At 39.9% G+C, this 18,666-nt stretch overlaps 1 protein-coding gene across 6 annotated transcripts in view; it reads right to left on the bottom strand.

The window, feature by feature from the left end:
* Positions 1-6,531: 6,531 nt before the first annotated feature.
* Ino80d (INO80 complex subunit D) overlaps positions 6,532-18,666 on the bottom strand; it is a 63,843-nt gene continuing 51,708 nt past the window's right edge. For 5 of the 6 annotated variants that reach the window (XM_070018653.1, XM_070018633.1, XM_070018664.1 and 2 more), the window contains one exon: positions 6,532-18,371. In XM_070018653.1, the coding sequence (XP_069874754.1) occupies positions 17,206-18,371 (1,166 nt within the window). In that variant the 3' untranslated portion in view covers positions 6,532-17,205. The remainder of the gene's footprint in view (positions 18,372-18,666) is intronic. The other variant, XR_011371151.1, reaches the window with a different exon arrangement.

The following is an 18,666-nucleotide window of genomic DNA, read 5'->3' as shown; positions in this document are numbered from 1 at the left end:
CAATGTTATCCTAAGAGCTTTACAAGTTCTGCCACATAACATTCCCAAGCATCTTACAGATGAGAACAATAAAACAGAGACACGTGAAATAGACTCACTGAGATCCCGCAGCCTGAAAGTAATACAGTCAAAGGTAAAATCAAGGCTGAAAGCTGATGGCTCACATCTATAATTCTAGCTAATAGCAAGATTTCAGAGGATCGAGATTCCAAGCCAGGCCCAGCACAATGCCAGACTGAAGATTCTTTAGGTCCTGCATTAAAGTTCCAACACTGGCAACAACAACAACAAGGAGATTAGAAACAAAGACACCTTCCTCCAATGTCCATAACCTTACCAATTATTACTTGTGTGTGTTACTCTGCTCACCACTGGGAGAAAGCCAGTTTTCTTTACCATCTCCATTCCTAGTGGCACTCTGGTCTTTTGAGCTCCTCCAAATTTGCCCATTAAGTTCTGCTTACCTCACCCAAATCTTTTCCTACACTGCTTCTTCACGCCTTTTCAACTTCCTTCCACAAACCAATTCTAAAAGCTTGTAAAGTCGGGCACTGGTGGCTCACACCTGTAATCTTAGCTACACAGGTGGCTGAGATCCGAGGATTGCAAAGCCAGCCAGGGCAGGAAAGTCTGTGAGACTCTTATTTCCAATAAACCACTGAAGAAAACCAGAATTGGCGCTGTGGCTCAAGTGGTAGAGTGCTAGCCTTGAGCTGAAGAGCTGAGGGACAGCGCCCAGGCCCAGAGTTCAAGCCCCACAACCAGAAAAAAAAAAAGCTTGTAAACTACCTTGTCAATCAGTCAAGGCAACAGCCCACACACTCTACTAACTTTCAGTAGCGTTACTTCTGCATGGCAGTGACCAAAATCTCTGTAAGAAGAAGTTAAGGAAAGAATGGTTTATTTTTGCTCACCGTTTCAGAGGGTTCAATCCATAGTTGCCTGACGCCATACATTTGGGCAGGACATCAAGGTGCTGAGAGCTTGTGGAAGGTGATGTTTCACTTCATAGCAGACAGAAGAGTACAAGGTAAGTAACTGGAATGAGGTTACACCATTTGAGACCTACTTCCTTTGGCTAGGCTCCACCTCCTAGAGTAGAACTTCCTAAGACAGCACCATCAGCTGGAGACCAAGTTTTCATCATACAAACCTGTGGGGGGGAGGATTGGGGGAAGGGGCATTTCCTATTCAAACCATTCTATCAGACTGCCTGTCTTTTCAAATCTGCATTGTTTCTATTCCCCAGATTCCTCAGGGTGCTAATTTAGTACAGTAATGCTTATTGTGCACTGATGATGGGCCCGCACACCACATTACAGACTGAGATTTCAGGAGTTAGTGATGACACTAGAGAATCAACAAGAGGTCATTGCAATAAAGCTTGGTTGTTGTTGTTGTTTTGTTGTTGGTAGTGGTGGTGGTGGTTGTAGTGTCCATTCCCAGATCTTTATTAGGTAAGGATTAGAGGAAGAGATGCTAGCTTGGAAAAAGATTCAAGCGTTCTTTTTAGGCCTATAAATAAATTAAACAAATAAAATAAGGCAGACATTCCCTATTTGCTGTCCTTATCTTCCTTCTTCAATTACTTACAGCCAACTTCAGCGTTCAACTCTGTGCCCATCCCTTCCCTATGTACATCTTCAGCATGGGCCTCCCTTCTAAGACACATAACCAGTTGTCCTGCTCTCAGCTAAAACTGTGTCCTCAAAATCCACTAGCTCCCATAACTTTAGTGTTCAGGTTACTGCTGTCTATTTCTGCTGCTGGCATCAATACTCTTGCAGAAATTCAAGGTCAAAATACCTCTTGAAGGCTGGAAATGTAGCTTAGTGGTAGAGTACTTGCCTTGCATGCATGAAGCCTTGGGTTCCATCCCTCAGTACCACATAAAGAAAAAAAAATGGAAGTGGCACCGTGGCTCCAGTGATAGAGTGCTAGCCTTGAGCTAAAGAATCTCAGATTATTTCTTTGTTGCTTTGTATGTCCCTCCCCCACGGTATAACCCCTGCTTTCACTGTATTTGATGTTGGTATAATTTGTGGAGGGGAAGGGAAAAAACAAATTGTTTAAATAGGGATACAGGTGGACCCATTGCAACAATGAGACATACAAGTCGTTATGTCAAAAATGAACCTTACAACTTTGGTGGGGGGAAGGGGGGAGGAGGATTGGGTGAGGGGGGGAAGGGGGGAGGAGGATTGGGTGGGGGAGAGGGGAGAAGATGATTGGGTGGGGGGAAGGGGGAGGAGGATTGGGTGGGGGGGGAGGATGGGAAGGGATGGGAAGGGGAAACAAAGGAAGAGGCTACAATGCTTGATAAGAAATGTACTCATTATCTTGCCCATGTAATTGTAACCCCTCTGTACAGTATTTTCACAATAAAAATTATATATATATATATATATATATATTTTTTTTTTTTTTTAAAGCAGCTCAGAGACAGTGCTCAGGCCCTGAGGTCAAGCCCCGGGAATAGCCAAACCAAACAAACAAGAAAACAAAAACAAAAAAACAAAAAAAACACTTTTTTTTTTTTTTTTGGTTACGGAGCTTGAACTCTGGCCCTGGGCACTGTCCCTCAGCTCTTCAGCTCAAGGATAGATAGAGCTCTACCACTTCAGCCACAGCACCACTTCTGGTTTTCTGGTAGTTTATTGGAGTTAAGAGTTTCACAGACTTTCCTGCCCTGGCTGGCTTTGAATCACAATCCTCAGATCTCAGCCTCCTGAATAGCTAGAATTACAGGTGTGAGCCACCAGCGCCCAGCTACAAAAAAACTTTTAAAAGTGCCTCTTTTTGTCCCCACCTATTACGAGTTGTATGCAAATCCTTTTTTGTTGTTTTTGTTTTTGAGACCGTCTATGTATTGCAAGCTGGCCTCAAACTGGATATCCCCTTGCCTCTACCTCCAAAGAGTTGAGATTATAAGAGTGAGCCATGCCAGGCACCCGTGGCTCACGCCTGTAATCCTAGTTACTCAGGAGGCTGAGATCTGAGGATCGCGGTTCAAAGCCAGCCCAGGCACGAAAGTGGCTGAAACTCTTCTCTCCAATAAACCACCAGAAAACCAGAAGTGGCGCTATAGCTCAAGTGGTAGAGTGTTAGCGTTGAGCTGAAGAGCTGAGGGACAGCACCCAGGCCCAGAGTTCAAGGCTCACGGCTGACAAAAAAAAAAAAAAAAAAAAAGAGTGAGCCACCACACTCAAATCTCAGATCTTTTTGAACTCCTTTTTGTACTTCTATGTCCCAGTCCACTATTGAGCCTATTGCAGTGGCCTCTTCCTGTCTCATCTCTCGGCAACGAACCTTCTCTGTTTGTTCTGGGGCTTCAACTCAGTGTCTGGGCTCTGTTCCTTGAGCTCTTTTGCTCAAAGCACTCTACCATTTTGAGCCACAGAGCTACTTCCTATTTTCCAGTGGTTAATTGGAGCTAAGTCTCATGGACTTTTTCTACGTAGCCTGTATATGAACTATAATCCTCAGATCTCAGCCTCCTGAGTAGCTAGGATTACCGCATGAGCCACCAGCACCCAGCTTACTGACCATTTTTGAATGCTCTGTTCAGACAAGCTCATCTCAAATGCACCCATCCTATGGTGGAACTCATCTCCTGACATGAACAGTCCAGTGTCATTCCCCTAACCACCTGACAATTTGTATAACTTAGGCAGCTCTGCACTCCCAGTGGGAGTCTTCTGAGTGTAGAATCCAATTTTGATCCATCATATGCCTCACTACCCTCCCCCCCCCCACTGCATTACCACAAATTGCTGAAGAATACAAATATATATATATATATATATGTATGTATAAACAAATGGAGGACCAGAAAGACAGAAAACTGGAAAGACTGCAACAGAATGCTACTAATGGACTTGACTGACTCTCAGAGCCAAGTATTAGACATCTGTCACAGGGATTTCAAATAGGAAATTTTAAATAAAACTACAAAGAAACAGGACTAAAGAGAAATTTTCTAGAAAGATAGTTCTGAGAAAGGGATAAAATTACACCACCTAACATTTATTTATGTATTTATTTTGGGTCCTTGGGGCCTGAACTCTGGGCCTGGGCACTATCCCTCAGCTCTTCAGCTCAAGGCTAGCGCTCTACCACTTGAGCCACAGCGCCACTTCCGGCTTTTTTTCTTTTTGCTTATGTGGTGCTGAGGATCGAACCCAGGGCCTCATGCATGCAAGGCAAGCACTCTACCACTGAGCCACCTTCCCAGCCCCACCACCTAACATTTAGATCTACATTTAAAGTACAAACCAAGAAAATAAGTAGGTTTCTTAAGAATAATGGCTTATCAGTGAAGTCAAGGCAATGTAAATGAAATTTTATCATCTTCTAAACTATTTTATTTATTTTTTTGTCAGTTGTGGGCTTGGATTCTGGGCCTGGGTACTGTCCCTCAGATCTTCAGCACAAGGCTAGTGTTCTACCACTTGAGCCACAGTACCACTCCCAGTTTTCTGGTGGTTTATTGGGAGATGAGTCTCACAGACATTCCTGCCTGGGCTGGTTTTGAACCATGATCCTCAGATCCCAGCCACCTGAGTAGCTAGGATTACAAATGTGAGCCACCAGCACCAGCTATTTTTTTTTTCTTTTTTTGGTCAGTTGTGGGCCTGAATTCTGGGCCTGCGCGCTGTCCCTCAGCTCTTCAGCTCAAGGCTAGCACTCTACCACTTGAGCCACACCACCACTTTGGGCTTTTTCTGCTTACGTGGTGCTGAGGAATCAAACCCAGGGCTTCATGCATGCAAGGCAAGCACTCTACTACTGAGCCACCTTCTCAGCCCATATTTTTTTCTTTTTTGAGTCAGTGTTTCACTACACATCTCAGGTTGTGTGCTCAATACACAATCCTCCTGGGATTGTAACATGCACCAACACACCTACCTACACTAGTTTTTGCCTTCGTGTGTCAATCCACAGGATCCCAGCACTACCCTTCTAAAGATGTCCACTCAGTTCAATTTCAACCCCCGCTTTCACTATATTTGATGTCAGTATAACATGTGGAGGAGATGGGGACAAACAAGTCGTTTAAGGATTCAGGTGGACCTGTTGCAACAATGAGAAGTACAAAATGTCATGTCAAAACCAGCTTTACAATGTCGGTGTGGGGGGAGGGGGGTATGATTGGGGGGGGGGAGGCTGGGAAGGGAGGTGAAGGGTAAACAAAGGAGGAGGCTGCAATGCTTGGTAAGAAATGTATGCATTATCCTGCCCATGTAATTGTAACCCCTCTGTACAGTATGTTCTCAAATAAAATAAAATAAAATATTAAAAAAAAAAAAGCAGAGAGAACGATGGAGCTATGTTAGTGATGACCATTTTCCTAGTACTTATAGATATATCTGCTTCTGGTCTCAAATTCATTTCTTTTAGGGAAGCAAAACCATTTCAGAATATCTTAAATACACTAGAAACCAAGGAAAACAAATTTAAATACCACACACACACATATCCCACTCTATGAGATGAACATGTAACTGGGTAGCTGCAATTTTTGTTTGGAAATTTTTTATAGTCTTTATGTATATCACAAGAGTTTACACTAAGGATTTTCTTGGCAACAGGAAAGTTCTAATCTATATTAAAATAAGAATTCCCAGTGATGACAGGTTTTGCAGGCTTTGTTTGTTTTTGATGGAGCTGGGGATCAAACCAGTGCCAGTAACCTAATTCCAATTTATGCCCTGAGCCCAGCGTTAACTGGGAGAGAGTGAGGGGAAGGGTCGACAGTGTCCAAAAAGAAATGCACTCATTACCTCACTTATACAACTGTAACCCCTCTGTATATCACCTTTTTAATAAGGTTTTTTAAAAGGGAAAAAAATCCTTCAGTTGTATAACATAAAATTGTTCTATAAAGACAGAAGAGCTTTTGGTGAAATAAAAAATTTCCATTAAAACACATAATTTCGGGGCTGGGAAGGTGGCTTAGTGGTAGAGTGCTTGCCTTGCATGCATGAGGCCCTGGGTTCGATTCCTCAGCACCCCATAAACAGAAAAAGCCGGAAGTGGTGCTGTGGCTCAAGTGGTAGAGTGCTAGCCTTGAGCTGAAGAGCTGAGGGACAGCGCCAGGCCCAGAGTTCAAGCCCCACAATCAACCAAAAAAATAAAAAAATAAAACACATAATTTCAAAAACAAGTTCTGTTGAGCTTGGATGTCACCTTAGATACCATTTGGTTGAGCTACAGCTACAATAACTTAAAATCACTGTTAATGCATAAATGTGTCGGCTTTAAGAGTTATTGATAAAATGTAAGATTTGCTGGGTGCCAGTGGCTCACCCTGTAATTCTAGCTACTCAGGAGGCTACGATTTTAGGATTGTGGTTCAAAGCCAGCCTGGACAGGAAAGTCCATGAGACCTAACTCCAATCAACTACCAGAAAATTTGAAGTGGCTCTGTGGCTTAAGTGGTAGAGCACTCCCCTTGAACTGAAGAGCTCAGGGACTGTGCCCACGCCCAGAGTTCAAGCCCCATGACCCAAACCAAAACAAAACAAAAAGCAAAATGAAAAAGTACTTTATTTAAATAAAAGGTAAAATACCTACCCTGGATTAGCATCCTCCACGAAAACCCAGGCAAAAGAAATGATACAAGAAGGATACTTCACAGCAAGATTTATTAATACATCCAAAAGAAAGAAAGAAAAATCGTTTTGTCACACTATATACAGATAATACATACAGTGTTTTATACACATATTACATCCGTTTTTACACAAGAAAAATATACATAAAAATGTAAACTTTTGTATACAAAAACCCTTAAACAAATTAAACAAGGACCAGATAACAAAAGGAGACCAATCCATTATTATTTCATCAAATTTTTTTAAAACAGTAATACAGTACATTCATTGAGAGATATATGGAAAATGCGAGCTATCTTTTTGTTTAAAGGGAAATTACAAACCAAAAGTCCATCCTTGATATTCTTTCTAGCAACAAACACCACACCCAATGTCTTAAGACAGGTTGCCCGTCACCTGTTCCACTGTGTGCAGAAACAAGTGGCTCCCAGTTTTTGTGCATATAACTAAATATGAACAGAGGAGAAAGGTGTTGGTTTGTAAGTTTCCTTTAAGCAACGATGTAGTTTTAATGTATGGCATGTACTCAACACACTCTTGTGCCAAGGTGAATGAGAACACTGAAAAAGAAGGGCTTTGAGAACTGCTAGTCCTTGCTACCGTGCAGTTACTTTGTTAGAAGACATTTTTAAAGCTGTCCAATCTGTCTGTCATTTGTGGTTCCAAATAAGCTACCTCACCTTCGATTTCCCACTGTAACTTGGTTTCAACTTACTCTTTAGTACTCTAATTAGTCCCACACAATTGCCAAAGGCTTTTTGTAAAAGGCTGCTTCTGATATCAAGTTCCAGCTAAGGTGCTCGGTAAAACCATTCTAACCCCAGCCTCTGTTTTAGTCTTTAGGACTACCCTCATTCCATGGTTTCCCCTATCAGCTTACAGTTTAGGGGAATCCATACCTTGTTCCCCTCTCTGCCAAGTTCCTCATGCAATCTGCTGCCACCTCATCATAAAGTCAAAGCTAATAGTTCTCCTCCTCCACCTGCTTAATGTTCTTGCATTCAGCATGTCAAACTGATATACTAATGAAAATCACCTGAAGCTCAGGGAATCAAACTTTTGTCAAGTATATGCAATTTGAAATTGTCTTTTAAAAATGATTGGGAAGACCTTTAACTAAATAAATGCAAAATGTGCTCAAGACAGCTTCATGAGAGCTGTCTTCTTTCAAAGTTGAATTTTGAACAAGGCAGAATAACAATTAGGTGATGTATTTCCCTGCAGCAAGAGAGTAGTTAACTTCCCCCAGGCAAAATGATCTCAATGATCATTATTTATTAATGAAAGGAAGAGGCAAATTGGTGAATTGCTGGGGTTGAGAAGATAGTGGATGACACTTACTAATGGAAGTATTTAGACCACGTTATGGCTGAAATAAACAGGCTGGGTGGTGGCACACGCCTCCATTTCAGAGGAAAAATGCAAAAAAAATTCCTCAATGAATCTGTTCCTCACAAATGGCATTTAAAAAAATGACAGTCTCCCTTTCAGCTAAACAAAGGTAACAATAAAGGGAAAAGAAAGATAAATAAATAATGTATGGATGTCTTTAGATGACACTTTTATATGTTCTTTAAATAAATTTTGATAATGTATCTTTAAATCATTACATACAGCTGCTGTTGCAGTGAATATTCCAGTAGGGGGCAGCATTTTGCTAAATGTAAAAGATTGCCATTTAGAACTCATCCATATACACGTGTATATACAGGTATATCAACACTATTTATATACATAGATATCTAGAGGGCAACCTTTCATTGCCTTTGAGTATCTGTATGTCCACTCCCACAATATATACTGGAGACATACTGTGTGAGTACATACGACAAGTATATGTACACATGCTGTCACATGTATATATACACTTCTGTCTGTGTGTGCATAAGAGCTTTAAAGGCACAATATATAGGGATGCAAGTTTTCTAGAGCTGCAGCAAAGTTAAAAACTTACAACTGAGAAAAGTCAAAATGAAATATAGCAGAATTCACTTCACAAGAATTAGTTTCATTGTGACTAAAATGACTCAGTTACAGGATTCAAGAGGCTTTCATGTGACTTGGTATGCTTTTCATTAAAATGTGGCTCAACCACAGAACAAATCAAGCTAGCTAAGTGAGAATTTAATGGCAATAAGTGTGAAAATCAATCTAACACTATCACAAAATCCTAATTTCAATTATATGTTCAATTTAAGTAAATGTCCAAAAATTAGGGAACATTTTTCAAAATTAATAGTTTGGATGTTTGCATTCCTTTTGCTTAAAATTACTACCCAATTTTCAGGATAGTTATTTAAAAAATATTACTGAGGGCTGGGAATGTGGCTCAGTGGTAGAGTGCCTGCCTAGCATACATGAAGCCCTGGGTTTGATTCCTCAGTACCACATAAACAGAAAAAGCTGGAAGTGGTGCTGTGGCTCAAGTGGTAGAGCACAGAGAGGCTCAGGGACAGCCCAGGCCCTGAGTTCAAACCCCAGGACTGGCAAAAATAAAAATAATTTTAAAATATTACTGATACATATTTTCTGGAAAAATCTCAGAGACAAATCATCTTTCGAAGAAACAAATGAAAAGTAAATGTCCTTTAAGCCAAATACTTCTACATAGAAAGCATAATAGGTGTGAAAAAATATAATGCAGAGCTGGTGGTGTAGCTCAGCAGTAGAGTACTTCGCCATCATGTACAAGGCCTGGGTTTAATCCTCAGCACCTCAAAACAAAGGGCAACTCTGCAGTGATGTTTCTGTTTTTGTTTAAGTGAGAGAGAGTAACCATAGATGGACAGTAGTGGAACTGATGGGTAAGAATAGACAGGTATTCATTTATGATAGCAGTAAATAAGAGAATGCAAAAGGGCTTTCCGTATGCTCCAATGATGTACTCTAGACCCTCACCTCCTCCTCTGCTTACAGAAGAATCCAGAATTTTCCATAGGCATATAATCTTGCTTAACAAAGGTTGTTTACCTATTACACACACACATTTTTAGGGAAATATATGTATATAGCTTTATCTATACACACATATGCATACGTGTATATATAGACTTATACAAATGTATAAATAAACATAATACTTTTCAATCTTTCCATTGACAAGGCAAGTTCACATTCAGCAAAGTGCCACCACATCCCATATACACATCTCTGTACAGATTTACACAAAGGGGTCAGTTTCCACCCTCCAATCAGGGGGAATATATTCTAGCACATCCCACTAACCAGCCACTGAAGGGAGAAATGGCACCAATACAGACTCCCTTCTTTCATTTGCATGCATATGTACAAGAAATATGCAGATTTCTTAAAATCCAAAAGCAAAAGTGTATGAAACTGGGAGGTGCTTCAAAAATACAAGTGTAAAAAAGAACAACATACAAAGCTTTCCTAGGTTTTGACTATATCTAAGATGCAGTAAATGAGACCTCAATGACAATTTCAGATTTTCTGATTATCAGAAAATATTATTATCAGATGTTCTGATGTATCAAAGCATATGGTTTTTATATTGAAAAAATGTGATTAGAGCACTTAACTCTATAGTTTGACTGTATTAAGCAACCTGATAATCCAGTAATGCAGGTAGAGCAAAATGGCAACTGAAAACTCAAAATATAGGAATGTTCTGTTTGTTTGTTTGCTTAATTCCACATGAATTGGATCAAAGTCAAGGGTAGTCTTAATTTTTCCTACAGCCAAAAGATGGGAGCAGGAGCATTCTAGCTTTATAACTAATGGCACAACTGAGTAAAATTTATTAAAATGTGTTTTGGAACCTCAGCTTTGAAATATGCATGGTGAAATGATCCCCACCAACTCCTTAAACAAAGCAGCCCCTTCAAAGTTTCTTTATAAAAGGCCTATAACTTTTCTTACCTTTACCCAGATCAATAGCACTTATTATTTAGAATATGAAGAAAATTATTATTAGCATAAAAAAGGGTCAACAGATCTCTGGTCCCATCACCCAAACGGATAAACATTGTTCCTGTTCGGATCTGTTTGTTCTGTCTCTCCCTCTCCCATTTTAATGCTCAAAATGGAGAGGCTGGTCTTAGAATCTGCTATTTTTCATGTCACTTTAAAAACAGAATAAGTTAACCCAAAGATTAAAATAAAATGCACATGATATCAGAACTAGCCTTTTAACATAACATAATGAAAAATTTGGTGTAGTTATACAAGAGACTATGAGAAAGAAACTCTCATATCCTCAACTAAATAAATCATATTTCTACAATACATTCGGTCCCATTCCTCTACTTTTACATAAGCACACATTCATATCTCTCACACACGTGCCCCCAATGTATATTTTTGCATGTGTATAAAAAAACACAGACATCTACATGCACACAAGTAATTTAATTCTATTTTTAAGTCACAGTGGGAATTCCTTAGTGAGGAGGGATAAAAAAGTTCCTGAATAAGACACTGAGAACATCTAGACTTCTTATTTTCTCTATTTTACTTCCCAACTTACAGAATAAACTGTAAATTAAAGAATAAATCCATAGGAAATAAAAGAGGTCTTAAAAACTTAGTTTACAAATTCCAGCTACAGTAGTTGGAGTTTTACTTGATCTATGTAATTCTACTTACCCTGTAACTAAGCTTCTAGCCATCTTAAGTGTAAACCACAGATCATTTACTAAAGAACATGATTCTCAACAGTTCTATGGACAATAATAAATGGTCTAAAGGTGTTCTACATTTTGAGGCCCCAGGATATCCTTTTATTTTATATATCTGCAAGGTAGCAAAGGATAGCTATGCACCTTGACACGGCAGAGATCCAGTGTAAAAAGGTGCTTCACTAGTTTGTTTTGTTAAAAGAAAAAAGCAAAACAAACAAAAAGCTCATATATAATTTTTTTAGCTATTAAACACATAGGCAACATAATTCATTACACTCAATACAGCTTTAGTATAAAACTTATAATTTATGAGGTGATGTTAATAGCATAAATTAATATACCTTTTCTCTTAAAATCTACAATAAGTATTCTGAAAGCTCATTGGGGAAGGAAATTCTTAAATAAAAGTTTTAAAGCTGTGCGTGATGGGAAAGGATTCTGCACACTGAAGCTGAGATGAGAGCCTGAAGTAGAAAGGAAAAAAGTCCTAGGCGAGACACTGCAGGCTACAAAACCGAAATGTTTTCTCTTCTTACGCTCTCTTCAATGATGAGTCACCTTTAGTTTCTTTGAAAACTATTTTTTTTTTAATTTTAAAAACTGCCCTAATTTCCGCAAGGAATCCCTGAGACATACTCAATACTATACAGTGAAGAGCTATCACTGCTTAGAAGAATGCAAACAATGTCATCAAGTGTCAAGCTTTCCACCATGTTCACTCTAACCCACTGGAACCAACTGTACCTTAACCAAATGGGTCGGTTGGAGTCATTCTGGGGGAAATCGGTCTGTTCCCCAAGAAAAAGAAATGGTGTGGCCTTTGTCTGCATTGGAGCCTTCTGCACTGCACATTGGAAAGTTTTCCATGGGGAACTTTGGGTGCATATAGAGCTTACTTCAGTGGTCCCCAGCTTTAAACAAACAAACAAACAAACAAACAAAAAGTGAACGCAGGGGATTCTATTAATCCTCAGCCATAGTCAGTACAGATCATGTGTGTGCTCACACATGCCTCAGTACTGGGTGGACAAGAGCACGCAGGTAGGGGGAGGAAGGAGAGCTGTGCTAACTATAAGTCAGATAGAGTTTTTCTTTTAGAATACCTAAACTTGAGATTGCTCAAAGATTCTTAGATATATGCTCAAATTACCCAAACATTTCTGATATTCAAGAACAGAAGATAAAGTTATATCAAATTTGCTCCCTCTCTGAAATGCCACAGCTCCTTTTATTAGCTCTATATCACAGTGCTGAGGGGAAAGCTAACTAAATAAACATGAAAGGATCCCTATGACCCACAATTATAGCAGTAATGACACTGGTTATTAGAGATTTAATTGTTCATATGTGTTGTTTTCTCTCCTGTACTGGGAAAAAAAAGTTTAAATATGTATGTGTTCTTCACAGGTAGTCTATTACAAAGCTTTTGAAGACAGAATTTAAAATGTTTATTTAATCTATTCAACATGATTTTAGTTCTCTCCAATTAAGATAGAACAAAGTTTAAAAGATCAAGATATTATCAAATTATTTTACTTTTCTACAGAATGCCAATGAAGATCCCATTACTTTTAATTTATTGAGGGGGAAAAACATCTATAGTCATTTGTGAATTAATAAAAATATGTGCATACACATATATAATCTATTAAATATATTTGGAAAAAAATCCTTAGAACAATGTATTTGTGATGAAAGAGATTCAAATTAAGACTATTCAGAATGACTATTTTCTTTCAAGGAATTGTCTAAACTGTCTCATTAAACTGGAAGGTTCTGTTGGCCATTCAGCAAAAGATTCTATTATTCTACATAGACCAAATTAAGAATAGAACTTAATTTAAAGAAAGTTAGGCAAAAAAAAAAAAAAAAAAGGATGCAGTTGGAAACTTGACATCTACAATGTTTTAATGAATCTCAAATCTATTAAATAGTATTAATATCCTTCTGGTTTTGCAGTATCACCCCACAACAACTTTTTAAACCTTTTGAAGTTAGAGAAAAGGCATCACTCTCCTTCAGACATTCTAACGAAGCCCATCAACCATTCCCTAGATGCTAGAACACAGGAGAGGGCAGACAGGACCAATGAACTGACAGTCAGCGATTCACCTCCATGTGCTCGAATTCTAGTGCCAAATTTATGGAAGTAAATGCTGCTACAGGTCAACAGAAGTGTTAAAAAAAAAAAAAAAAGTTGTGAGCAGCACAGACTGGTGTCCTTCCTAAAGAACTATCTTTTTCACTATAAACTGTAATCATGAATTGAAGACAAACTCTGTTAAAGCCTTTGTATAAGTTACAGAAAATGATGATTTCCCTAACTTCTAGGTAAAAGATTGGGCTGACATATAAATCTTGGGCTGGAGGCATGGCTCAAGTGGTAGAGCACCTGATGGCAAGCCAAGGCCCTGAGTTCAAACCCCAGTACCGCCAAAACAGAAAAGAAAATCTTACAGTTATTTGGCAAAACTAAAGGATTAGCATTCTCAAGTCTTATCATAAAATTGGTAACATCACTTTTAAAGAAAATAAATCACTTTCCAACTTGCTACCTGCTATTTGCTTTTCATAAAATAATAATCTCAAAAGAGGACCACCAGATACACTACAATGTCTGCCAACATGGAACTGCTCAGGAAGTCATTTATAAAGCAGGTGTGTTCTCTAGTCTTATTATAGAAAATCATCTTTTGCTGTATAAGCTTTGTAATGACAATTAGAAATATTTCCATTGCATAGCCTGTCACTTGGTGGGTTAAGTGTAATTGCTATTTACTGTCCTGAATTGTTTACTAGCTAGATAAACCTACTCAGAAGTGAAAATTGCTAAACCATTTGTACAGAGGGCAAAACAATGTCTTAAGTACTTTTATTAAAGTAGCATTAACAGTTAAGGGAGAGAAAGCCCATCTTTTCTTCGGATGCTATCGATCACAGTCCACAAATATCAGATCCTAAGAGCACAGAAAACATCCGTTAACTGCAGCAACTTTGAAAAATAAATCACAGTAACACGATCTAACTGGCCTTTATCTATGGTCCCAAAGAACTGCAGAAACAGAATGAGCCTTCTCTGCAACTGTTTCTCACGCACTGAACACTAGAATAAAAACTAGTTTTTACTAGTTTTAGGACCTCATACAAGATTTGTTTTTGATTCCAGTATTGCCTTACAATAACATAAGTGCTATTTTAAAGGACACTAATTTTCATATTTTTGGAGTAAAATACACTTTGTTCCTTTCTTTGCAGATAATAGCCCACCCAATACTAACAGATCAGAACTGCCCCCAATAACTGGAAGAAAAACATAATGATATCTCTGGGTTTATAAAATGTTTCTTCTCTCTTCCAACAAGGACTCACAGGAACAGCAAGGGCAGAGCACACTGCAAGTTTGGATACTTGTCTTGAAGCAGTTGAAAAGAGGAAAGTGTGTTTCTGCGAATTTCTCAACCCTAGGCTGGCTGGTACTTCCTAAGATGGCCCCTTGCTCAACTGTCATCATGGGCATCTAAACGAAAGGGATTTAATCAACATTTTTGGTGTGAAGCTGTAACTGGCAACATTCCTGATCACTTCGTGCCTCCTTACTAGAAAGCAGAGAAGGGCTTTTAAATGCACATCAAACAGAAAATTGCAAACAATAAAATGTGCAACTTACTGCAAACTCAGTTTTGACACCTAAGGAATTTTAAACAGCTAACATGAGAGACAAATACCCAGAAAAAGTTCAAATAAACTACCCATGACCTTCCCTTCGCTGTCAAAGAAGAGCTGATTAGGAAGTGCATGTGCTGCTCTGCTACAACCTTTAATTAGTACACAGTGGAAACAAAACAAAATCACTGGGAATGCAGCTCAGCAGAGGAAAGGACACTAGAGCAGAGGCAACTATTCATCATCATTTTACTGACAAAGGTTCACAGGTGAGAAATATTCAAATGAGCTGTTTTTACTATTCAGAATAGAAATTTATGGTGATACCAAATATAATTTTGCTTTGTGACATAATTTAGAAATTTATCAATCTGCAAAAGGCAAAGCTATTAAAAATAAATCTTCCAATTAATTATCATGATTTAAAAAAAAGTAAATATATTACAAACGTATTTTTGGCCCTCCCCCCAAAAAAACTTCAATAAATACAAAATAGGGAGTATTATGATTTCATACAGTCATGTGACATTCCCTCCAATATCTTAGGCACGAGGTATCTGCATAGTGCCTGCTGATTACCATCATTCCTTAAAAAAGCAGAGGAGAAAACCTTTGAAAAGAAGAAACTGGTTACAACTAGCATGAGCATAAAGAATACACACAGGAAAATGGAAAGCATTCAAACCTTTACCTATTAGAAAGGAATTGAGAGCAAATCATCCCTGATAAATGAGTTACTATACCACATCATTTACTCATCTTTTAAAACATGTATTTAAATTAGAACAGACTCAGGTATGAATAGCCAGCTAATGGTATCTTACACGACAGTGAACTTCTCAGGAAAAGCAGAGCAGAGATGCTTTTAAAATCTAGCACAATCCTTCTTGTGAGGGCAAGGCAGACAGAAAGAAACCTCACATATATTATCTCATAGCCATCGGCTTACTAAACTCCCAATAGGATTTTTAACCCTAAAATCTTGATTCTTTAAAATAATTTTTTTTTTCAAAGCCGTTTCCAGATTGACTTAAGCCTAACTTAGATTCTTTAAAAAAATACCAAAGGTAGGTAAAATTTACGTCAATTTCCACATTCTGCTTTGAGAGAAACTTTAAAATGTGTATCCTTCAGATATTATACATCACTCCACAACTGGCACACTGAATCTACAAGTGTCTTCAACATTTTACAAATCTTACCAAAGAATCACTACTGTAAACATGAATTTCGAACGCAAAAGATGGACCAAGGAGTTCACAGATATCGTCTTTCAAACCTATCTGACCTATCCTGCTTTTTCACATCAAAATAGTTTCTTCAATTACACCTTGCAAATGTGTTCCATGAGCAAGGGACATAGAAACGAATGCACATCTGAAAAGGCAAAATGACCCCTAGACCCCCCCAAACCTCGAGAGCCCTGAAGTCACTGCAGGTGAGCTTTCCACGGCATTCCCAGACAGGGACATGACTGCAGCTTCTCCTGTCTCATTTCTTCACAACTACCTTTGAGCAGAAAAGGGTTGTGCTATTTATTCACATGACCAGACCCTCCCTATTAGGAAACTTGAATGAACTCAGTGGGAAAGCATGACCAACCTTATGAAGGTGGTGTGAGATGTAGGGAAGAAAAGAGCCTTATGCTCATTTCAGGGGTAAACAAACAACAAAGCAAGGGGACAGTTACTTCCTGCACTGCACAAAACACACACATGGGTGCACACACACTCACAGGCGGTCAATGACGTCTCTTTTTCTTCTTAACCACTTCACAAATTAGGAATGGCATCCTGGCCTCACTGTGGTGTTTGGCAGTTGCTGCTAGGTCAGGCCTTGAGCTGCCTCCACCACCCGCTACCTCCTACACAGGAACTCAGTTAACAGGATCATTCTCTGGAGAGCCACCTATGTAAAAACCTGGCTACAGAATGGAAAGCACTGATCTGCACACTAGGAAATAGTAAAGGGCACTGGTAATCTGAGGTATCTTCCACTTCTAGGACTTGCTGCAAAAAAATCCATCCTATCCAGTCACTGTGCTGAACCACCACGGAAACCACCGGCCGAGAGGACCTGCCAGGAGGGAATGAGCACCAGTGCTAAGGAGCACATGTGAACACTGAAGTGAGGTCCACTGCACGGCCACGTGTTGAGCTGGAACGGGGAGCCCCTCTAATCCCCATCCGTCTCTTTTAAATCTTCTTTAGGAAAAGGGGGGAGGGGCAAAGGAGGAAACGAAGATAGAAAACAGGCTCCCCACCTTCCTGCCTGCACAGATGCACTCAGTTGGGAGAAGGGAAGGGAGGAGATGCGTTATTGGTACTTGTCGCCGTGGCACCTGTTACTGTGAAGCCTGTAGGAGGGGCTATGGAGCTGTGGCTGGGCTGCAGGTCCTTAGGAATGCCACTGTGAGAACTCAGCTGGTGGCCGAAGGCTGCGCTGAACTGAGGGAGTTGCTGCTTCGGAGAGGTGGAGGCCATGAGTTCAGCGGAAGGCTCCATGCCACTGAAGCTGGTCTGCGGTAACCCCGGAAGCACACTGGAGCTACTGGGGGTCACGGTGGCGAAGGCAGGCTGTGTGGTCTCTGAGTTCGATGTGGTGGGTGGTGTGGAGAGGGAAGTGGAAAGAAGATGTCCATCTGCGCCGAGAAGGTTGCTAAAGGGAGAGGGATCTCCAAGGTTGACAGGGAGATTACCCCAGTGAGTTCTGGGGTTTACCACTCCTCCAAGTGGCACCTCGAGTTGGGTTGGGAGCAAGTGCTGTGCCATGATGGGCATCTCTGCTGAAAAGGTAGCTGCCATAGTATCACCAGAGTACGATGTTGTATGGGGAGAGGTGATATGGTCACTGTAGGGAGACGGCACGTGCTCACTGTCATAATGGCTTCCATGGGGCGAGGAGTGTGAATGATCACTGCTGTATTGCTGTCGTGAGGTGATTAGGTCATCTGCCTTGCTCAGCAGCTGGGCAGGATGTGGCCTCTGTGAGGCATGGCTGCCATCATGAAGTCCATGAAACTGTCCTGGGAAGGCTCTCTCCCCAAGTGCACTCTGGCTGATCAGAGTGGCAGAAGTAAGGCCAACACTGGCAGGGGCAGAAAACTGCCCCTGGATCTGCCCTGCCAGGGGTGTAGGTGGGTTAGACAAGGTAGCAGAACGGAGCAGGTTCTCATCCAGCTCTAGACTAGAAAAATTATCAGGTACTATTCGCCCATTCAATAGCTCCCCTAGGTCTGTGTTCACTTCTCGGCTCAAGGACTGGATTCCTGAAGCTCCAGTACCTGTGGAGAACACTCCCAGTCCTCGGTCAGACAACTCCTGGACTGGCACACCATCTGACTGGGTAAGTACCCCAATGGTACTCAGGCACTCAAGAGAAGTTACAGCCTGCAAAGCCCGTTCAAGCTCCTCGGCCTCTTCAGTTGTTGGGAGGAGGTCTCCATTCTTTCCTGGGTCAACAAAAGCCAGCAAGAATGATGCATGATGTATATTACAAAAAAAACAAAACAAAAACATACATTTGAATTATTTCAAATAACTGATCAGATAAAAGTCTCTTGAAAAATTTCTAAGAACTGTACTAAAAGGAAAAGTAAACAAAATATTAATCTTCAGAACATGTATCTGTGCTAAAACTTGAACCACCACTATTAGTTTATTGAAGATATTCTCAAAACTATCTTATCAACTGATAAATTCCTAGGAAGTCTAAAGCTTACCAACTTAAAAACTCATGTTGATTAT

This window comes from Dipodomys merriami, unplaced genomic scaffold (genome assembly GCF_024711535.1).
Source record: "Dipodomys merriami isolate MVZ:Mamm:240054 unplaced genomic scaffold, mDipMer1.0.p SCAF_1, whole genome shotgun sequence".
NCBI classification, from domain to species: domain Eukaryota; kingdom Metazoa; phylum Chordata; class Mammalia; order Rodentia; family Heteromyidae; genus Dipodomys; species Dipodomys merriami.
This window is presented reverse-complemented; position numbering and strand designations above follow the sequence as displayed.